The 21,833-nt window shown below is 47.7% G+C and overlaps 11 protein-coding genes across 11 annotated transcripts; 4 read left to right on the plus strand and 7 right to left on the minus strand.

Moving 5' to 3' along the window:
• Positions 1-45: 45 nt before the first annotated feature.
• FMAN_12414 (uncharacterized protein) lies at positions 46-1,116 on the minus strand (the record flags this gene model as incomplete). Its single annotated transcript, XM_041834950.1, has 1 exon — positions 46-1,116. The coding sequence occupies one exon, from the start codon at positions 1,114-1,116 to the stop codon at positions 46-48; it is 1,071 nt and encodes a 356-aa protein (XP_041685163.1).
• Positions 1,117-1,734: 618 nt separating this feature from the next.
• FMAN_12415 (uncharacterized protein) lies at positions 1,735-5,434 on the minus strand (the record flags this gene model as incomplete). The annotated part of the gene is made up of 3 exons (XM_041834951.1): positions 1,735-4,519; positions 4,566-5,080; positions 5,129-5,434. 3 exons carry the CDS (start codon positions 5,432-5,434, stop codon positions 1,735-1,737), a joined length of 3,606 nt encoding a protein of 1,201 aa, XP_041685164.1.
• An 805-nt stretch (positions 5,435-6,239) lies between these two features.
• On the minus strand, positions 6,240-6,831 carry FMAN_12416 (uncharacterized protein; the record flags this gene model as incomplete). Its single annotated transcript, XM_041834954.1, has 3 exons — positions 6,240-6,380; positions 6,432-6,598; positions 6,654-6,831. The coding sequence occupies 3 exons, from the start codon at positions 6,829-6,831 to the stop codon at positions 6,240-6,242; spliced, it is 486 nt and encodes a 161-aa protein (XP_041685165.1).
• A 513-nt stretch (positions 6,832-7,344) lies between these two features.
• On the minus strand, positions 7,345-8,358 carry FMAN_12417 (uncharacterized protein; the record flags this gene model as incomplete). Its single annotated transcript, XM_041834955.1, has 1 exon — positions 7,345-8,358. One exon carries the CDS (start codon positions 8,356-8,358, stop codon positions 7,345-7,347), a length of 1,014 nt encoding a protein of 337 aa, XP_041685166.1.
• A 640-nt stretch (positions 8,359-8,998) lies between these two features.
• Positions 8,999-10,893, minus strand: FMAN_12418 (uncharacterized protein; the record flags this gene model as incomplete). Its single annotated transcript, XM_041834956.1, has 4 exons — positions 8,999-9,325; positions 9,372-10,111; positions 10,165-10,678; positions 10,729-10,893. 4 exons carry the CDS (start codon positions 10,891-10,893, stop codon positions 8,999-9,001), a joined length of 1,746 nt encoding a protein of 581 aa, XP_041685167.1.
• A 367-nt stretch (positions 10,894-11,260) lies between these two features.
• FMAN_12419 (uncharacterized protein) lies at positions 11,261-12,168 on the minus strand (the record flags this gene model as incomplete). The annotated part of the gene is made up of 2 exons (XM_041834957.1): positions 11,261-11,904; positions 11,952-12,168. The coding sequence occupies 2 exons, from the start codon at positions 12,166-12,168 to the stop codon at positions 11,261-11,263; spliced, it is 861 nt and encodes a 286-aa protein (XP_041685168.1).
• Positions 12,169-12,911: 743 nt separating this feature from the next.
• Positions 12,912-13,927, plus strand: FMAN_12420 (uncharacterized protein; the record flags this gene model as incomplete). Its single annotated transcript, XM_041834958.1, has 3 exons — positions 12,912-13,277; positions 13,335-13,511; positions 13,574-13,927. 3 exons carry the CDS (start codon positions 12,912-12,914, stop codon positions 13,925-13,927), a joined length of 897 nt encoding a protein of 298 aa, XP_041685169.1.
• A 339-nt stretch (positions 13,928-14,266) lies between these two features.
• Positions 14,267-14,953, minus strand: FMAN_12421 (uncharacterized protein; the record flags this gene model as incomplete). Its single annotated transcript, XM_041834959.1, has 1 exon — positions 14,267-14,953. One exon carries the CDS (start codon positions 14,951-14,953, stop codon positions 14,267-14,269), a length of 687 nt encoding a protein of 228 aa, XP_041685170.1.
• A 742-nt stretch (positions 14,954-15,695) lies between these two features.
• On the plus strand, positions 15,696-17,093 carry FMAN_12422 (uncharacterized protein; the record flags this gene model as incomplete). The annotated part of the gene is made up of 1 exon (XM_041834960.1): positions 15,696-17,093. One exon carries the CDS (start codon positions 15,696-15,698, stop codon positions 17,091-17,093), a length of 1,398 nt encoding a protein of 465 aa, XP_041685171.1.
• A 1,022-nt stretch (positions 17,094-18,115) lies between these two features.
• FMAN_12423 (related to tetracycline resistance protein from transposon Tn4351/Tn4400) lies at positions 18,116-19,418 on the plus strand (the record flags this gene model as incomplete). Its single annotated transcript, XM_041834961.1, has 2 exons — positions 18,116-18,158; positions 18,208-19,418. 2 exons carry the CDS (start codon positions 18,116-18,118, stop codon positions 19,416-19,418), a joined length of 1,254 nt encoding a protein of 417 aa, XP_041685172.1.
• A 557-nt stretch (positions 19,419-19,975) lies between these two features.
• Positions 19,976-21,651, plus strand: FMAN_12424 (uncharacterized protein; the record flags this gene model as incomplete). Its single annotated transcript, XM_041834962.1, has 3 exons — positions 19,976-20,147; positions 20,202-20,989; positions 21,040-21,651. 3 exons carry the CDS (start codon positions 19,976-19,978, stop codon positions 21,649-21,651), a joined length of 1,572 nt encoding a protein of 523 aa, XP_041685173.1.
• Between the last annotated feature and the right edge of the window lie 182 nt (positions 21,652-21,833).

Here is a 21,833-nt window from a genome sequence, read left to right on the forward strand (position 1 = left end):
AGCCGGACTCGTACTCAATTCTACTAACCAAACTCTCTGAGCACCTCAGACTGCTTGTCTCTCGACTCCCATTTCTTCATCTGACTCATCGGGGAGGTTGTCGTTCATACGAATGAGCAGGTCCTTCAGTTTTCGCCGGTTCTTTCTCCACGTCAACAAATCTTCTTCCTGCTGATCTCGTATCGAGGGCGTGACTTGGTTCCCGTGTTCATCCTTGAGATAGTCTGGTACGCCCTCTGCCGTGTTCGGTAAACTCCGCCGACCAAGATTATTATTAAAACCATCACCGCAGTGCCACGATAGGGGCACTAGATGCGCCTCCTCGATGTGTTCTTTGAGCCCCTCGTCCGTATCAAACTCAGATGGTTTCTCCAGCCTCCCACAATCTCCCCATAAGCAGCTGATATCATCACCATGAACGATGTAAACGTGCCGCCGGAGAGTTTCGAGGTTATGTAGTTCAGCCTTGCAGTCCCTCCACTCACATAGAAACGGGAAGATCGGTGCATCCACTTGATAGTAGATGGTCTCTGGAGGAGGAGAAGGTTGCTTTGGCGGCCGGCCTCTTCGTTTTGGAAACCCATTGGGATGAGAACGCGGCTTAGTAGCAGCTTGTCGGGCCTGCCGAGGAGCTCCAGCTGCTGTTTGCAGACCCTTTGACTTATTCGTTGATCCTTTAGGTCTTCCTCTTCCTCGCGCTGGTGTTGTAGACGTCGCATCGCTGGAAACTCCCGCCTGTGTACCACCCGGACTCGACGTTTTCAGAGCGTTGACTGCTTTGAACAACGACTTTGGTCTTCCCCGTGGGGTAAGATCCGACGTGACCGGCTCATCAAAGCCATCCTCCTCACCGATGCTGACTTCTTGGTAAGCTTCGAAATGTGCTGGTGAGCTCGGGAGAACGATAGCGAGACTTGATCTACCACTTGGTGTCAAGGAGCCTGGATGTTGTTTAACCGGGCTTTGGCTATGACTTCTTGTTGGTGCATCTCTGACTAGAGGATCCTCTGACTCTAGACTATCAGAGACGGAATCAAAGCGATTGATATGTGGTGGTAAGTTGATGTGCTGGGTCTTTTTGCTTTGGTTTCCAGGGTTTATACTGCTGAAGCTCATACTGTACAGCTTAACACGCTTCGACGCGGCGTGGCGCGATAAGTTTAGCGTGCAGAATGCGGGTTGTGCAATTTATTTGAGAGGGAAAAGAGTTTATGAGATATGGCAATGAACGGAAGCTCTTAACGTGTAAAACATGCCACTATTGGAATTGGATAAAAGTGCTATTGCTGTTAAGAGGTGCTGAAGCTGAAGGCAGGAGGCTAAGATCTGCCAAGAGATTCCTGGCGGGAGGCCGATTTCATTTACTCACGTGCTCTAGCACTCATCAGAGATGTCATCTATTATCAACAACGAGAAAAATACTGAAGAGTTGGCAATGTTTTTAACCAAATATATATTTTTAGCAATACTGCTGCTCATTTCAACTTGGTAAATTGTGTCAGCGCTGAGGTCTGGGCCGTATCGTTGTTTGTCTACGCGTTTGCTTTTGCACTTATCACGGAATAGATATTGTTTATTATCAGGGATTCAATTCATTTCAGTAACTGGTATTCGTATTTATACAAAACAGTCGTAATCAGCAAAACTCCAATCGTGCCATCATCAATCTCATCCGTTTACCAATAGCCTTTCCAACCATCATCGCCTCTTAAACATAAAGGAAATTTTGATGCATTAAACCTCAGTCTCGACATCAGGCTTTCGGCCATCCAGGGCTCCAAGCTTAGCCACCTTTCGAACTGCAAACTTGGCTTCGTCCTTGGCAAACTGCACGTTGCGCATGGGTCGCCATTGCATAAGACCTCGATGTTTGCGATGCATATCGCGGCTGTCGGATCGGTATGATTTGATCTTCTTGATGGGGTTCTTGCTGTTGGAGCTAGCCTGGGAACTGTTCGTAGCGCTCGTTGCGTTGGTGCCGGTTGTATCAACTGAAGGACGCCCGTTCTCAGAGGGATCTGTGGGCTCAGTGTCGGCATCTTGAATACCAAGATCAGGATCGGAGTCATCCTCATCAAAGTCGTCGTATTCCTCGCTGGACTCGCTGTTGCTCTTCTTGCGCATCAACACAGAAGGATCTTCGCCAAAGGCACCGCTCCAATCGGTGCCGTCCTTGGCAAGCCACTTCTGCTTCTGCTTCTCGTCGGCTTGCGCGAGAACGTCACGGCCATGAGTCAGAGACTCTTCGTGAAGTTTCTGGATCACAGGAGGAACCTCGGTCTCAACATCCTGCTTACGCACACCCTCTGCGTAGCAAGCTTCCCAAGCCTCGATTGTTTCACGGTCGTCGTTTGTGCTGGCAAACTTGATATGATCGGAATCCGTGCCAGCAGAAAATCGAGCTCGGAACCCAACTCGACCAACCTGCTCCATCTCGATATCGGGAACAGACTTGTAATTTTCTTCGGTAATGTAGTTCTGAGAAAGTCGCACGCTGTGGTTGCATTTCCAAACAGGGATGTCAAAGTCAGTCTCTTCACCATCAACAAGCTCCAGGAGCCAGAGAACGGCATAGGCATCGGGATTTCGCTTTCCACTTGGGTAGAATTCCATGAAGATGGGCGAGCTGTAGCGATGTCGAACCGGTAGGCGAACACGTTGGTTTCCATCGGCACCACTGATGTTGAATGACATGCCGTCAGCCTCACGAGAGGATGAGCTTTTTCCAATACTGGCGGATGAGCCTCCAGTACGGAAGCGAATCTTGGCGTGGTTCGAAGGAGCATAGCCAGTGGTGGTGATGGAGTCAGACACGAACTCGAAGGTACCAATATCCCAACCCAATTGAGGAGGGGGAAGTCGAAGCTCAACGGAACGGAACAGCAAAGAGATACGAATGCGGCCAAAGCCGATGCCTCCGTCGAGAGGGTACCATCTGGTAGACTCGCTGCTGGTTTGAAGGATATCTGTGACCTTGAGAGGGACAACACCAATAAGAGGGTCATGTTGGCGGTTGCGGGAGTCACGGACTGCAACGGTAACAATAGCAGAACGCCAATCTCGAATGAACTTTTCGGTTCCAGCGTTGAAGATGGGTTGAGAGGAAACAACCTTTGTTCGGGTCTTGTAAACAAGATCGTCGTTAAGAAGGATGGTGCAGTAAGAGCTGGGAAGAGACTTGGCCTGCTCTTCCTTGACTTCACCGGCTTCAGGACGAGCTGGCTCATACTCTCTACCCTTTCGCTTTCCATTGGAGCCCTTGATGTTTTCCAATTCTAAGCCAACAATCTGGTGGACGACGATGCTGAGAATACCAGAAGGCCACAATGGGTCAGGAGGGGTGTGAATGACGGCATCTTCCTCCTTAGTGTCAATCGAGCCCTTGTTCTCTTGGAGCTCAGGCTTGTCCGCCAGCGCCTTGGGGAGATTGAGGTCCCGACCATCAGTTCGAAGGGCCTTTCGGAATTGTGTCTTGCCAAAGAAGCCGACTTCCCAGTGGAGCTCTCCTGGCATCTCGCTGTCTGCCTTGACTCCTCGAAGCTTGGAAACCTGAGGGAACATCTTGCCGGGGTGCTGAATAAGTTTCTGAATGCTGAGCTCGACCTTGCCAACGACATCATCAGCAGAAGATCGATCACTGTCCCAAAGCTCAACCGAAAGCTGCTCGTCAGCCTTGAGAAGATCAGCAGTAACCAAAAGACCAGCGCTCTCCTCAAAAACGGGGTTAAGATCGTCCTGGATAACACGAGTACAGAATTGGGGCTTGGAGAACTTGCTCCAGCTGATGGTGATGTAAGGATCGGAGCCACCACCCTTGCTTCCACGCTGGTCTTGCTTGCTGAGGCCGGTAGCCTTATGGATGCGAACAAACATGACACCAAGAGCCAATGTCTCCTTCTTGATGTCATCACCCTGGAGCATCTTGCTAAGATCAAGAGACAGACTCTTGGGAGCCACGTACATCGAAGCGGCAGCACCAATGGCCCAGTTGACAAAGTTGGAGATGAGAGGCAGGTTGAGAATATTGACACCCTTCTCGATCATTGGTGTACATCCAGCCTGAACCTTAGGGATACCCATAAGTGTGAAAGTGAGAGTTTTAAGGAAAGGAGGGTCGGGAGTCAGTTGAAGTCGGATTCGAGCGGTCGCAACAAGGCCTTGAAGTTCGACCCAGATGGGCAAAGGAACACCAAAGAGCCCCTTAATACCTAGGTAGAAAACAAGCTGCATACCCATGTTGCGCGCTTTGGATGCGATATCCGCACCAGAGGGCTTCGCATGATAGGCGATTGCAACTTCGAGGTTGTAGAACGAGCCAGCTTGCTCATTGGCCGCGAGCTCTTCAGGGTCGGTAGTCTTCTCGTTCTGCCGGTGCTGCTCGTCCTTGATGTCTTGGACATGAGAGTCGGGAAGAGCACGCATGTTGAGGATGCGAATGGGGTTGTTACCCTGGGAGATATCTGCAACGCGAACGTTCTCAATGACACCAGGAACCGAGGCCGCCATGACATCTTCGAGACTGTTACAGTTAGCACCAGGTCATGTCACTCAAAAAATTTACTTACGTATCGGCAACGCCAGCAAACATCTCAGGGTTGATCAGACCCCACATGACTCCGAGCATGGTGTTCATCCATTCAACGGACTCAGGGATCAAGTTGGCGGTGGCAGTCTCGCCACGCTCTTGCTCGCTCGACCATTCGAGATCTCTGCCCTGACGAATCAAATCTTTTGTCCAAAGGAAAACACCAGAAGCTACACAGAAACCCAGGGGAATAAGACCGAGAAGGCGACCGCCAAACATCTTTCCAATAAAGACGATGGCGGCAAAGATACCGATACACAAAACGTTGCTACGCTGCTCGAGAATCTCGAACATTGGTTCGTAGCTGACAGAAGGAGTCTTGTAGAACACGACTGATGTCTTCTCACTTCGAATGGGGACATCTGAAGTTGCACCCTCTTGGACGGGGTCAGGAGGTGCTGTGACATCTTGGGCGTAACGATACTCTTCGCCAGACTGTTTCGACGAGGTGGCGATGGTGGCAGGCTTTCCTAAGTTCTCGTTGGGAATTGATAGCTGAAAACGTCAGCCCCTGCTTTTCTTTAGCAACATTTTGGTGCCTACCTGGGGGTTCTCAACAGCTTCCTTGTAATCAATGTCGGCATCTCGAATGCCAACATCCTTTCCTGTCACAGGATCGCGCACGGTGCGGATGTCTTTTTGCTTCCGAAGAGCTTCAGCTCTATCATTTTTGTGATCCTTTGTCTCTCCGTGGATCTTGTTCTGCTTCAGTTGCTCGTCAATCTCAGCATCACGGGCCTTCTTATTCTGATCCAGCTGGTCCATGAACTGGCGAACATTAGGCACACGGTTCTGGGCGCTGTAGTGCTGCCCAGCCGCAGGGATCTGCTGCTGCTCAAACTGCGACATGATGGCGAACCTCAAGGCAGACAGAGAATTCAGCTGGTGGTTGAGATCCTCAACTCGGGTATAATGATGAAGAGAGAAAAGAGAAAAGAGGAGGAGAAGACGAGAAGAGGGAGAGAGGTGAAAGATTGATATGACACCAGAATTGAAATTAGCGTCACACAAATAACACTACTTGGCCCATTGCGATTGATTCATCGCTTTGGGATGGTTGCTTGAAACGCAATCAACCAAGGAAAGCAATCAAGTGCAAGGCATGATTGAGGTCGATGACGTCGGTTATCCGCAAGTACGTAGCTCCAATACAGGGAGCTTTGGCCCCGGGACGATCAGTTTTAGCGGGCAAAAGAGCCGCGTCAAGGCCAGCTCCAGGGGAGAGCTCCCCGCACTCGTGGCTAGGTGCTTAATTCCGGAGCGCCACTAACCGTGAATGACGTTGATGGCCTTATCAGCAGCATCCAATATCATAAAAGACGATGATGTCTACTTTCTTCAGTGACAATTGAAAGATAATTATAGGCACAATGTCACAGTAACTCATCAGATCATCTTGTTTCATGCGTGCCAAGACTGCTGATCACTGATCAAGATACAAGAGTTCAGCCAGACAGGGAATTCCCAAGTATCAACATCCATGGCATGATCATCCCCAACCCCCACCACCAAAAGCTTGCGTAAATGGCTTGGCCAGGCTTGGGTCCCAAACAAGACTTCAGCTGATCTCGATCTCTCAAGTGGTGTAAGCTCTCTTTCTTCCTCTGAAACCGTTTCCCACCACCAACGCCAATCCAACCGACAGCTTCTGTAATTAAGAACTAGAAGCAGGGGCTTCATCTGCCTTTGCACCAATCTCTTGACCAGACAAGTCAACTCCTGGTTCAGCGGTATGTAAGCCATCGAGCTTCATGTATTGAAGTGAGTCGAGATCGATGTTGTTAAATTGTCGCACCTGTAAAATGTCAATGAAGACCATTCTGCGATAGTGCTTCATATCACCCACACTGATACCATAGCGAGGAGCCTCAGGCCATACCCTCGCAAAGTCGATACCGATGCTGGCACCGCATTTGGGGCAGAACATGTGATCGCGAGCCTTTGTGTTGAATTGATACCGTGAGACACGCTTATCTGAGTCGTTGTGCCAGGTCACTTTCTCATACGCGGGATCTAGTGAGTGATTCGGGTCAGCATTGTCCGACCACAAATCTTGAGCAATTCATACAAACAAGAAGGTAACCTCCTCGACGGCAAATAGAACAATTGCAGTTTATGACCTCATGCTTGGGCAGAGGAGGAGAGAGTGCTACTGAGAGGCTGATATATCCACAGTGACAGCCGGCCTCGTAGGTGACCTCAGGTCCGCCAGCATTGGCGAGTTTCTCGAGAAATGCAGCAAACATTGGGTGTTGTAGTCGGTTCTATCGTGCGTAAAGTTTGAACAATACTAAAGAAGGGGTCGTAGGGAAACTCTTGGTATTTAAGAACGAATTGGCCATAAGCAATTGACAATTCGGATGAAATTCGCGTTTCAGCGCTTCCTTCGAATGGGTATAATTGGACCTCTAGTTAGTTGCCTGTTCTGGACTCCGACAATCCTGGAGTTCCACCGACTGGGAAGAACGATCCTACCGTCAGCATCGGAATTCCGTGTCTATTATATCAAAGCTGACCGCTCTGCAAATCCGTACATACGAATAAGACTTTGATCGGCTAATTTGTCAGCAAGATTGGAATTGAAGCTTGAAACTATTGCAACTCTAGAGTAATATGAGCACCCCAGATAGAGATTACCGATGCTACCCTGAAACTCTTTCTTCACTTATAGTTTCAAGGAATCATTATGAAGGGCACATCTTGGGGTACCTAGTCTGTGTTACTGTAACAAGGACTTTACGATTCTTTGACTGCCGTTGCTAGCTATTTTCCTTCGTGAACTTTGGACCCTCCTCGATAATACTGATCAATAACTTAGGAAGATCCTTCACAGACTGCTTCTCCTCCTTCAATATCTCCCCGCTCACCTCTAGATAGTGGTCCTTGAAAGCACACCAAAGCTCCTGATCAGAAGTGTCCGTAGACCCAGGTCGAGGATAATACGGATCGTTTCGCCAAAAACACTCAGCCGCGGTTGCAGCACCATTATCATCCATTGTGACAGGATTGCAGCAATCAAAGTCTATAATCCACATCGAATGCGCCCCAAAGAGAGTTTTGTCGAATGGGCTGTTTGGGTATGAGTGTGAAGTCGAGCGCGAACGAGCAAGAACGAATTCGACGTCGTTGGCATCAATGCGTGCAACCCAATGAAGAAATGCGAGGCCTTCAGCCATGACCTTCGCGTAGCTTTGCACATCGAGACCAAGCTCTATCATTCGGTCTAGATGAAGTGGGAAGTTCCTTAGACTGAAGAAAGTGCTGCGGTTCGTATCTCCCCAATCCTTCTTTCGGCGACCAAGATATGGGCGGATGAGGCAGTGCTCGTTCTTTTTGTCGTTGATTATAGCGTCCTGGTCACTTCCTCCTCTTGCAAACTTGGAGACCAACAGCTTTCTAACGTCTTCCGAGAGTGGCTGAACCTTTTCGCTGAGCAATGCGTTACAAGGTTTTGAACCTGATGGAAGTCGGGGGAGGACCAGAGACCAGCCCTCATCATCCTTCTTAAGAAATCCACGGCAGAGGGGTATTCGGAAGTTTCTTGCATGTTGTGGATTTAGTTGAAGAGATTGAACAACAAGCTGATGTATGAAGTGTTCATTTGTAATGGATCTGTGCGGGTCTCCGTCTTCTCTTTTGATGCAGGAGGGAGTGCCGTTGTCCTTTGACGAGTCTGCGTCAGCCCAGACACTTCCACAGCAGCCTGTGCCAATACGCAAGAGCTTTTCTGGAGATGATTGAGTAGTGAGATCGTGGCTAACTCCTGTTGCCATGTCTGAGACGGTGTTGATTATATCCTGGAAAAGAGATAATGATGTTATGTGATCGTGGAGGTTGCAAGTTGAAGACGAATGAAGGTGGCGGGAAGTACGAGTCTATGCTTGCGTCAGTCACATAGTTTAGCTTCACCACCAACACCACACACTCATCTTTACCGTTGCTACTCACTTGAACAAACTCTCATCCGAGGTTGGACAAGTTTCGATACATCTATTTAGAAAAGCATGGTCCTCACCCTACTGTTGAAAGTAGATATCAAATAATTTTATCAGGGCTTCATACATTGGATATAACGCTAACTGATGCCTCGTTAAGGAGAGCATTCTGACCCTCCATAGGGAGCAAGAACACATGAGACTTTAGAAGAGGATCTTAAGATAAAACTTAGTAAAGACTACCCTAAATTTAGAATAAATGGCCCAAGTTTTCTTTTCCCTTGCCCTTATAATAATGAAATCTTCATAGTTCTAGTATGTCGTGCATAAGATGTGCCAATAGATACGCGATGAAGTGATACGCCTGGATATTCCTAGCTTTCATGGTGAACGGTGTGCTGAGTGTAAATTAAAGTAAAGGGAAGATAAATAACAATAAGCCCCCGATATAATTCTCTGTTGAGTACTGGGGAAGCTTCTAGTTTCCAAAAACTGTCAAAGCATGCTCCGCCATCCACTCTATACCTCCAGCTCTCCAATTATCCACTTCAATATGCGTTCCATTGATGTTGAAGACCACACCCTTACCATTAGGACCATGAGACGGTTCATAGATAGGCCACTTGTTACCATTGAATAGTTCCGGCCCTGAATCTCCATTAGGGTCAAGACCGTTGATGAAGTTGATCCAGGCAGTACTGATCGTCTTGGACATGGCGTTAGCATCCGCTGGGTATGTTCCATTACCCCCAAATGGATTAGTATCGTATCCATCTCCATTGATGTTATGGAACACAAAAGCGACCTGGAAAGGTTAGCTATCTTTACTGATATAGATCTCATGGTCATACTTCTTGAAAATGTCCCACTCCACCCTGCGGCCGGTGTCCGTTTGGCATGATATTAAAGCGATATGCATAACTGGGTACGCCATGCTTTGCCCAAGCCTCGTTGGCACGACGCCGTTGGTAGTGCATGACAAAGTCTCCGGATATTGCGTTAACTCTACGATATTGAAGTCCGAGATCCTCAGCGTAACCATCGCCTGGCTGAATAACGTGTGGCCAGATCTCCAAGGATGGGATGCCGATGCTTTGGTCGTTGGGATAGAGCTCCAGTAGCTCATCGACGAGCTCATCTCGAGTCTTTCCGGTGGTCTTCTCAACTTCGTATGGAATCATCATGGCCTTAATCCCCGCTCTTAAATCTTCATCGTTGTCAACACCCCTAAAACCAAAAGATGTCCCTTCATCTGTATTAGCTCCTATCAGAATTGGGATCTTGAGGAACTGTCCACTGGATAATTGGTTCGTGGTATAATCCGCAAAGAAGTCACCATCCAAGACAGGAGCCCACCTTTGAGCAGTGCCGGATCGTAATGCTATGTCAATCTCCTCTATGGGCGCTCTACGTAGGCAGTCTAGAGTCGATTCTGATCCGCCCAGTTTCTCACACGATGGGACCGAGCTGACCAAATTGTCATAAGTATTCTGTGTAGCTTCTGTCGCATTGAAGCCACCAGGATATCGGCCAAGGGGTGCACCGAAGCCAGACTGCCCCATAGCTCCCCTGAAAAGGCCATCGTTGCGTCCTTGTATAGGTGGTCAGACGGATCATCTCAGGTCGAAAGGCTTGTGGACTTACCATTGTAGGCAAATACTTGAGCAGCGACACTTTCCGCCCCGGAGCTCTCCCCAAAGATGGTCACTTTTTTGGGATCGCCTCCAAATGATGCAATGTTCTCGTTGATCCAGCTTAGTGCCAGTCTTTGATCACGAAACCCGAGATTTGTGACTCCTTCTTTCATGGCCTCTTTACCCACGAGGAACCCGAATGCTGAGAGGCGATAATTGAGACCAACACCGATGAATGGTTTCCCCAGGGCAACACTCTGCTCAACAATGAAGGAAAGGTTGTATCGAGGGTCCGCAGCCCCACCCATTTCTAGACCTCCACCATGAAACCAAGCAGCGACTGGAAGGCCATCATTGTCAAGGCCTGCTGGTCGTACAATATTTAGATAAAGACAATCTTCAGACTGCTCGAAGCCATCTTGATTATATCCGTAGCCATAGCAATGGACCGGATGTTCATGTGCTGTTCGGCTACCATCCCATGTTGTATTGAGTCCTTGAGCTATGGAGAAACGTACTGGTGGCTGCATAGGAATTAGCCGGCTGTGGTAACGAGCGTAAATTCGAGAGATACCTGAGAAAATGGAACACCAAGGAAGTAGTCTTGGTCATATTGAGGATTGTATACTCCAGAGTATGTGCCATTTCTAACCGTAGCGAGAGGAACAGACGTTGTCTGTGGTGGATGAAACAGGGCCCAGGCAGCTTCGATAAGACACATATTACCGACGAAGCGCATCATGGCAACTGATTAGATACTAATATGACGGGAGATTATGTTATTTAAAAGAGAGATCAACGTTCGTATAGTCCAGATCTCTATTGACGCATACAGAAATATCCGATGATGGGAGCCAGGTATTGTAAGTCGAGTTGCTAATATATCGTCTGGTGGGAAGCTGAGAGCAACTCGTGCTTTATAGTGTCATAGGCTGCAGGTGATGGCGGACCGTTAAGTAATGCCGGAGGATTTAGCCATAGGGCCGTCTGCCCGGAGACGAATTGGAGCAAAGCCAAGATACTGTGCCAATGCCCAGCATATCGTCAGAGTTCCAAGTTTTGTTTAATTGACAGTATTTTCCTTTCATTCTGCAACAATTTATTCATTATTGCAAGAAATCACACTTGGATTCCTTGAGAAGCATCTGATACTCGGGCTCAAACTGCATATACATCGCCTCAGGACTTCCTGTGTTGTCTTTTGTATACTGCGCCTCCTCGTCACTCACGATCGACTTCTTAAGCTGAGAGCCGTTAGGAGCCACAGCAGCTTCTACAAGCAATTGTGCTTGACATGCTCGCTCCAAGGCGATGAAGAACGCAGCTGCTTCACCGATGGTGCCCCCGGAAGTGAGAAGGCCGTGATTCTGCAAAATAATGTTCTTCTTGGTGGCTCCAAGAGCATCAGCAAGCCTATTGCCTTCTTCCTTGGCGAAAACGACTCCCCCAAAATTGGCATAGACTGCAAGATCATTGTAGAACATACAGCTGTCTTGATTGATCATCTCGATAGGCTTGCCGAAGGTTGACCAGGCCCGGCCGTATGGACTATGAAGATGACAAGCAGCGTTGATGTCTGGACGGCGCTTGTGAATAGCAGCGTGAATGATGAACCCAGCTGTGTTGACAGGCTTCTCTGCACCTCCGATACGATTGCCATTCTCATCAATGTGAACCATATCAGAGACGGTCAATAATCCGAAATGAACCCCATATGGATTGATCCAGAAGGTTTCTGGCTCAACAGGATCTACCCTTGTTAGTTTGACAGTAAAGCGTCGACATGTTGCTGCATACCTCTCAAACTGATATGGCCACTGCTTCCATCAGCATAGCCAAGTTTGGCAAACACACGAAATGCTGCAGCCATTTGTCCCAGTTGCCATTGCCTCGTAGCTTCTTTGGTGGGAAACTCTGGAATCTTGTGGATGCGTTTCACTTTGCCATCTTGGGACTTTGCTGTGTTTAGGATGGATTGGCCTGTTGGGCTAGCTGTGGTGGCAGATGGCGACATTTTCACTTGCTAGAAATAGTAATGAGTTGAACGGTCGAACATGAGACAAATGATAGAGCTAGATTGATCTTAATTATATCTGAACTGATGCGGGGTTGATCGCCAGTGATGCTTGATGGCGAATTGATATGCTTCATGATTGGTGGTTGATGGATTGAAGAGTTGGTTATCCGAAGCGTTGGGTTAATGTCGAGGAGCAGACGAGATATCTCTTTCATCACGGCAACCAACAAAAATACTAAGAAAATACATCTCTCTTCTCCGTTTCTTCCTGTGCATTTCTAATATAAAACGACATGCAGTATCTCACAAAATATACTTACACCACGCTTTAACAGATTAAGAACGAAGGGCACCCGCGGGATGCGAATATTTGTAAGCCGGCGGAAAATGATCGTCAACATGGTCAGATTATGCTTATCCGAGATCCACAAAGCCAAGTTTTAACGAGGCGGTCTTTCGGTCTTTCGGACTCTCAAGGTCCGTCTGTATTGAGCGGACTTTCGAGCTTCAAATTATCTAATATATTGCCAAGACGCGGATGATCATGGCGTTCCTTCAGACAATGTTGCGCCGCAAGTCCGCTTCAATATTTGTAATCTGACATGGATCTCATACTTGACTTGAAGGTAAGTGAATTTGTATATAAGGTCTTGATCTCGGTTGAAGAGTTGAAGTCATCATCATAAGTCAAGCTTCAGATTCACAGACTCAGTTTACAACTCCACCAACTCTCCGCCAGTATGTCTCGTCATATCACTGTCATTCCTGCCTCCACCAAGGCTGGACGAGAGACCATTCGTGTTCTTCTAGAGTGTGAGAGCAAACCGATTATTCGTGCCGTTTATCGAGATACTTCCAAAGCCCCTCCTGAGTTTCTCAAGCATTCGAATTTCGAAGCTGTCAAGGGCGACATTGGTGACGGCGATAGCCTTGATTTTACAGGCTCAAACACAGTCTTCTACATCCCGCCTCCTACCTACGATGGGACTGACACCGGTGATTGGGCAACTCGAGCTGGTACGAATGTGAAGAAAGCCCTTCAGAAGGCAAATATCCAGAGACTGTTGATTCTTTCTGCTATCGGAGCCCATAACTCAAGTGGAATTGTATGTCTTCTATTCATTTGAAAGTTTCAGCAGAAAACTAACAACAGTTCTTTTTAGGGAGTCCTCAGAGTAAACTACATTTCTGACGAACTTCTCAAGGACTCTGTTCCAGAAGTCTCGATAGTCAGGCCTACCTACTTCCACGAAGACTGGGCTCATCTCCTCGATGCTGCAAAGGAGGAGAACCCAACTATTTACTCCTGGATCACGCCTATCGACTACAAAATCCCCATGGTATGTGAAGCCTTCGATGCCTGCAAGGAACATGGAGAAAATCATACTGACTCATATTTAAGGTCGGTCTCAAGGACGTAGCCGAAAACTGCGCCGACGCCCTCTTAGCCGAGACAGCCCAGCCCAGCCCTCACTATTTCAATGTTTTCGGCCCAAGGGCTTACGGTTCTCTTGATCTGAAGGAGGCAGTCGAAGAAATCACAGGCAAGAAATACGAGCTGAAGCTTGTTGAGAAGGACCAGCTGCTCGACTACTGGAAGCAAATTGTTCCTGAATTTTATGCTGAAGAGTTCAAGGAGATGACGACCTGCGGCTTGGCAGACGGCATTATTGCAAAGAACTTTGTGTATGATGAGGATACCGTGAGGGGAAAGGTAGAATTGGTTGATGCTCTACGCAGCTTGTATAAGAAATAGGGGACACCTCTGAAGAAGAGAGACTACCTTAGTGTAGGATCATACTTCGAAACAACTATCATTTCATTTCATTTCATAGCAAGCGTATGTTTATTAATTGTGAATTGCTACTGACCTCCCATATAGAGCAAAATTCCAATTCGATATAGGACGGATCTAGCCTTTATAAGTTGGCATGCTCATAAAATACTGCGAGATTTTAAGAATAAGTTTAAAAATAAGGCTAAAGTTAGTCTGTTTCGATATGACTCTCGAAAACTTTAGAATATTATTTTTGATATTAATAAATACTAAATACGCTGAATCTCCAAATACTTTCCTGTTACTTCTTAGATACCTTTAAAGCACGCCCGCAACCACATGAACGAGCCCAATCATTACAGCCACAGCCAATAACCTCGACAGGGACATCCCGTATGTCGCTCCGTTACTTCGCGGATTCAGATCCTTTGCACACTGTTTGATGCAGGCATATGCCTTGGTTCCAATCGGTCCATCCTCCTCATCTTTTGTAGTGTAGTAGGTCTCTTGGCAAGTCCTAGCACATCCAAAAGCCCAACAAGAAACTTCTTCTGCATCAATATGGCTCCTCCCGTCCAACTCCTTCTGACTCCAAGTTGCATTCGCTCCAACAAGGGTAGTCCTGCCGCTATAAGAAAAGCCCATACTTCTCGGGGAGCCTTTCTTCAGAAAAGCAGTCGAGAGCCGGATTCGTGATTGGTTGGGTGCTGCGTCTGCAGGAATCGTGATGTTGACTTGTGTCACGTCTATGTCTACTTCTTTTGCGAGCCAACACACAGGCCCTGTACCCCATCCTGGCGGTGTCAACGCGAGATAGACACGGTAGGCGTTTGCCCGCTTGCGGACTTCTGAGTCTGGCCCGATTCTTTGCTCGATTTTAACATCGTAGAGTTTGTCTGCTTCAAAGGGGTAAGGCAGGCTGATTGCAGGTGAAGCGTTAACAGCTGGAAGGGTCGCCAAAAGATTGAAGGCGATCAATCGCACAAGGAATGGTATTAACTCCATTGCGAAACTTAGAGACAGTGAAAAGAAAAAGTCGGGTAAGGCTGAAAAGATAATTGTGAAGAAGGAAAATGAGTGAGATTCAAATTAGACCGCGCTTTGGCTGACAAAATCATCAAACAGGGGCTCCGTGTCCACCACGCCAAACCTGTCTGGGCAGTCTTGTCATCCTTCAAGACTAGAACCGATATGAGACGTCTTAATGAGAATATGATATGAAATACACTCAATCCTGCTACGTTATATGGATATGGTCTGTAAATTGTATATAAAGTGAGAATCAAGATATCTCGATATGTTTGTCCTTACTCCGTATTTCGTTTGCTATTCACATATCACCTCCTGACATAAATCAATGGCAAATACGCAAATACCACCTTGCGAAAGCAAAGAACTTATGAAATCAGTACTGGTTAACAGAAACCCCCAGAGTCGCATCAAGTCTAGGCGCCTATGAAGGATTCAATAGGCCAAGGGACAAATGAAGGCAAATACGATCAGGACATTAAGCCATTTCGGCTGATGCCTGGTCTCACTCAATAAATCTTTGAGCGCGTTCTCTTGAAGATTAAGTTGGCACAACATCAATGCTTTCTGGGTCTAGTCCTCTCAGATATCATCATACATACCAAAAGCAGCACTCTTGCTTAATCCTATCTAGTCAGCAGAAAGGCCAGTTGCCCTTCTCACACAATCCTCTCTACCGGAATACCTGCATATTTCTGGAGCCAACTAAGCGAGAAACATGGCCAACTCGGCGGACCGAGTCTTCCATGCTTTGGAGCTCGCTCAGTATATTGTCTTTGAGCTGGAACTCAAAGATTTCTTCAGAGCATTATTGATCACAAGAGGACTTTGGGAAAGCCGTGTACCAAACCACGTTTGGGAAGAACATCTTATGCGTCTTGGATACCCACTTCATACCATTCGACAAACCCGTCATTCCCTCAAGTCCTGTTATATGAGCATATCTCAAGCCGCCGATGCCATCAGTCACGGAGTCAGCCCCGGATCAAACATCATGAGGTTGCAAGATGAACTTGGCTGGAGTTGCGGATACAAATACCACTATGATAGCGATATGGCAGCACCACTCATCGTTCAAACCTCTCGACCAGTCAACACGGCGGAAAAGTGCAACATCTTTAGGATAGATATCGAAGACTTACGTCTCTTATTCACTGACGTAGAGAATTTCCCCGAATACGCAGTGTTCAATGGCATTTTTCTCCTAGGAGAGGATTACCGTGCTGACGACATAGATTCACCTCCCGTTATTCTATACAGTCTTGATGACTGGTCTCTAATAAACAAGTTTACAAACACTCATCTCAACAGCGATGGCGGTATAAACTGGTTGAGAAACTTCCAGATCTATAATAACTTTATCTTAATTACTTACGTCATGTTTGACCAGATAGGGGATATAACCCAGACTTGGATGGATATTTGGGACGTTCAAGGAACGAAACGTGGCGAAATTATGGTCCCTGAACAAGGGTTTGCAGACGACCCATTCCATTCTAATGACGGCAGTCACTATTTGACGATACTTAGCAACCCTTTGTTCGAAAACGTCCCACAAACTGTCCAAACATGGAACCTGGAACGGATGGAGTTGACATATGAATGCACCATCACCCAAGAAGACAGGGATAAAGATCATGGCTGCCATGCAACAAATGGCATTGTGTATATTTGTAACAACTTGGCGGAGATTTCTGAATACTGGGCTGTCGATGGTAGACCTATTTCGAGGAAAGTTGCAGAGATGGAATTCAACTCGAATCACTCGAGAAAGTTCTCAGATGGTAGCAGGATTGTATGGGACAAGTGGCTTACACTGTACACGAAGGAGGGAGATGTAGTGAAGCGCTTCAAGGTGAAGCAGGTAGAAGGGTACTACTGTCTAGAAGCTGGCATACTTTTTGACAGATTCATCTTTAGCATCTCTTGGCGTGAGAAGTCGAAACATGCCACCTTGATGGTTTATTCCAAGATGGGAGAGAAATTGGCATGGAATCGTTTAGATGTGAGAGGGCGCAGCTTGAGATGGTTCATTGACATTGGGGGACGCCTCGTTTTGATCTGGGACATAAGCACATGTATGGAAATTGTAGATTTCCGTGGGCTTTTGCAATGAAGAGGAAAATGCCAGAGATATTTAGGTACTGAGATTTACGACTGGATAATCATAATATTCACATCTTTCATGGTGTTTTCAACAAACGATATGATATTTTCTTGTGTCCCGGAGAGACTGTGTAACACCCGTCAGCCAGTCCACGCATCCATTAATAACTTTTCTGACACGGCAATGCCTGAATCAGTGGTTGAGAGCTGATTATCGAAGCAGCGCAGCATTCGGATACAAAGCAAATATTCGCACCCGAGTTTCACAAAAGACCGAGACTTTTAAGGCCCAACGGCATTTACTTGATGTGGTTGACCGTTGACTTGCATAAACCGGGGTCGGACTTTTGCTTCAATCACCATCTCCGATAATTCAACCTCCAAAACCGTTGGATGTCAGCACTAACACTATGAAAGTACTGTACGCAATTCATAGGCGATTAGAAAAACGTCACCCATCTTTACCAGTCTCCTTATCTAACAGTCCCTCAGGGTGTCTGAGTGTCTGAGCGCCTGGGGCCGTCGCGGCATTCTGTTCCGGGTTTGATGTGAAATGCTCTCATAAAGGGAAATGCCTTTCGAGCTGAGGCGCTAAGAGCATAGCCCCAGCCCGTCACAATGTGGCACTGAGCCCTGTCATCATCGTAACTGTTGCCAAAAACGGCGTTTACAGGAGTTTACCGCTAAATTGCAACGTTGTTTCGGCTAGAAACTGCGTGATAGGCTGGCTGTCATCTTAGTCGCGGTTCAGGTCGTAGGCTGGATAGCAAACCCAGTTGATGAGGCGTCACAGAGGCTGAACTTAGGGGCCGGTTTGACTGTCGGAGTGTAATCTAAACGCTGAATCTCCGGTTGAGACCCTGAATTAGTAGGTATTGGGTTGATGTTAGACCAAGCCTTTATGATGAAGCGGCTTTCAAAGTTGGGTTATTTAAATGCCAAGACACCCATCACTTGAAGATATTCAATAAACAGACAGGAACTCGAACATTACATTCACATACTATCAGCCCCATCTTTACACTCTAAACAATGGGTAACCGCAAGATTGCAATCATTGGTGCAGGCCCAGCTGGTAATGATTCTCATCCAACTACTCAATAACACCCACTCACATACTCTAGGTTGTTTACTGGCAAGACTTCTACATCTTGCAGGCACAGAAGTCACAGTCTTCGAAGGGGAAGCCCATCCAAACTTCCGATCCCAAGGCGGTACCCTCGACCTGCATACAGCAACTGGACTTGCAGCCCTCAAGGAAGCCCAACTCTTCGACGAGTTCCTGAAGCATGCCCGTTACGACGGACAATACATGGCAATCGTTGATAAGGACCTCGAATACCACCTCGTCAGAAACGCAGACGGCAAATACAACAAAATCGAGGAACGCCCTGAGATCGACCGCTCAAAGCTCCGTGAAATACTGGCCCAGTCACTTCCCGAGGGCATGATCAAATGGGGCCACCATCTTAAGAAGGTCGAGGGCCGAACACTCTTCTTCAACCATACAACAGTCGATGGCTTCGATCTCATTGTCGGTGCCGACGGTGCCTGGAGTAAAGTTCGAAAGGAAATTGACCCAACCCTAGTCCCCAAGTTCGCAGGAATCGCTATGCACGAGCTTGAAGTCACAGACGCCGAGAATAATGCTCCCGAGTTAACGAAATTGGTCAACCGTGGAAGTGTCTTTGCCAGCACAGATGGCAACCGAACAACGATCCAACAGATGGGCGATGGTAGTCTCAACATCTACTGCGGTTATGTCACCGACAATGAAGACTGGGCGAAGCCAGAGAATTGCGGCTTCGATCCTTACAACTTGAAGGAGACAACACAGGCATTGCTCAACACCAAGTACAAGGACTGGGGCCCTCGACTGAAGCAAGCACTAGAGTTGGCTGACGGACGATGCGCTCCTCGCTCTCTCTACATGCTTCCCATTGGCAGCAAGTGGGAGCACAAGCAAGGCCTAACTTTGATCGGCGACGCGGCACATCTCATGACACCCTACGCAGGCGAAGGCGTCAACCAAGCTCTCGACGATGCGATGCAACTTGCCAAAGCCATCAACGGAGCTGCCAACAAGGATGATGCAGCACTTGACAAGGCGATCAAGAGTTTCGAAACGGACATGTTTGCTCGAATTCTTCCAGTTCAGGAACTTACCTGGGGATTGCTGCAAGATTGGATGTATACGCCTGGAGCTCCCAAGGCTGTCATGGCCAAGTCTATGAGCAGACACGTGAAGCATCGACTTCCATTGGTGCTCCAGCCTTTGGGATTGGCGGCTGTGCACGGATATTACTTTCTGAAGAACAAGAATCTCATTAGTTGAGCCAAGTTTTGAAGCGGTCGAATGTGGATGATATCAAGGGCGAATCAATTAGAATGTTGATCCAAGTGCTGGAAATGGATGCCGGAGCTGTCGGTACTTAATATTAGCGGATGTTAGAGAGCTACTTTATTTACACGTATTTTCTTGATGGTGCCAGAAAAGAAGAGACAGCTCCCAACTTTGTGTCTATGAACTATTGATAACAAAGGTTAACAGTCGATGACAAACTGAATTTACTACGATGCTTTCAGTAGATTTGAGCAATCTCTTCACCATTATTCTATAGCATAGGCCTAAATTAAGCCTTGAATTGTAGTAATTATTAGACTTTTGAGGACGTTGAACTTTTCTTGAACCCCGGATATTTAATGTACCACCTTGACACCTCGTCTCGGCGAGAACCCCATGTGACCAGGGATGCTGATCAGCCATCATAGGTAAGGACCCCAGGTCCACGACTCTCACTTCCTTAGTTCCTCATGACCACCAACCACAGCCTCATGGAATTGTGTTAACGCTGCTCAAACAATCAACACGGCACCTCCCAGCGCAACAGAATGGATAGCTCCCAAGCGCCGCTGATTGCGGGCCACAGCGACGAAGAAGAGCTTGAATATGATGTTGCTCAAGGGTCTCCCGCCGAAGCTGGCAAGACAGAGGGTGGAATGCCCAGCTTATTTGTCCTGGTCTTGACGTTTGCTGCTGGTATCAGCGGCCTGCTTTTCGGGTGTAAGAAACCACCAAATGGTGTTTTGGCCTCAAAATCGTGCTGACAACAACTAGACGACACAGGTGTTGTTTCCGCAACCCTCGTCTCAATAGGCACATCCCTCTCGAACCGCGAATTGACCTCGATGGACAAATCGATCATTACATCCTCCACCTCGCTCTTTGCACTCATCATCTCTCCTTTTTCGTCCGTTCTCGCCGACCGACTCGGACGTAAGCACGTTATCCTCTACGCCGACATCCTCTTTGTTGCTGGCGCACTTCTACAAGCATGGTCTTCGACGGTCCCCATCATGGTCGCTGGGCGGTGTATCATCGGTGCGGGAGTTGGTGCTGCCAGTTTCGTAGTGCCGCTCTACATAGCCGAGATAGCACCCGCTGCGCATCGTGGACGGTTGGTGACGCTGAACATCATGTTCATCACGCTGGGTCAGGTTATCGCATACATCGTTGGTTGGGCCTTTTCGACCTACGGTCACGCGGAGACAGGATGGCGGTGGATGGTCGGTCTAGGCGCTCTACCTGCCATTGTCCAGGGGAGCATGATTGCTTTCATGCCTGAGACACCTCGATGGTTGGTCAAAGTCGGCAGATCCGGCACAGCAAAGGAAGTTATACGACGAGTCAATGGCGATTCATTGCAGCACAATGCGGATGTCATTATTAAAGAGATCGAGCTGGAAGTGCGGGACGAGTACGAGGCACAACGCTTGCGCGATCTCCGAGCATCTGGCCGTTGGAAGTGGCTTGGCGGATGGGAGCTTCTGATCAGTGAAGGGAGAAACCGAAGAGCTTTGGCTATTGCTTGTTTACTCCAAGGCTTACAACAGCTTTGCGGTTTTGTAAGTGATGATGTGAACTACGGATACTACGAGAAACTAACGATCTATAGAATTCACTCATGTACTTCTCCGCAACCATTTTCACAGTTATTGGATTCCAAAGCCCAACGCTTACCTCTATGGTAGTCGCCGTTACAAACTTCCTCGGCACAGTCGCTGCGCTTGGACTTGTTGATCGCATAGGCCGAAGGAGAGTTCTCTTATACTCGATCCCATTCATGATCGCTGGCTTGCTGTTGTCTGCCTATGGCTTCTCGTTCTTGTCGCTGGCGGCAGGAGTCAACACCACACCCGATGAGCCGCCCGCTACATCAGGGCACCAGATGGCAGCCCTCACTATCCTCGTGAGCATTATGGTTTATGTCGCTGCGTATGCGCTCGGTCTAGGTAACGTGCCATGGATGCAGAGTGAATTGTTCCCTCTAGCTGTTCGATCGCTCGGTAGTGGAGTTGCAACATCAACAAGCTGGGCAGCCAACTTTGTCATTGGGTTGACTTTCCTGCCACTAATGGATCTGCTGAGCCCATCTTGGACATTCGTGTTATATGCTTGTATCTGCGGTGTTGGTTACTTTTTGGTCTGGCGCATTTATCCTGAGACGGCGGGGTTGAGTCTCGAAGAAGCGACAGCTTTACTTGATGATGGTTGGGGCGTTCGATGATATATCCTGGAGTAAAAGACAAATATTATGGGATTAGAATTTTCTGTTATTTTTTCTTACTGGTAGCACCAGCATTATACGAAAGCCTTATCTTGGGTCTTGGTCGTATGATCGAGAGGCTTCGGTGGGTAGCAAGCGGAATATCATGAACAAAACAATGCGGCTTATTTGCGGTAAACCAC

Source organism: Fusarium mangiferae (assembly GCF_900044065.1).
Source record: "Fusarium mangiferae strain MRC7560 genome assembly, contig: FMAN_scaffold009, whole genome shotgun sequence".
Taxonomy (NCBI): Eukaryota; Fungi; Ascomycota; class Sordariomycetes; order Hypocreales; family Nectriaceae; genus Fusarium; species Fusarium mangiferae.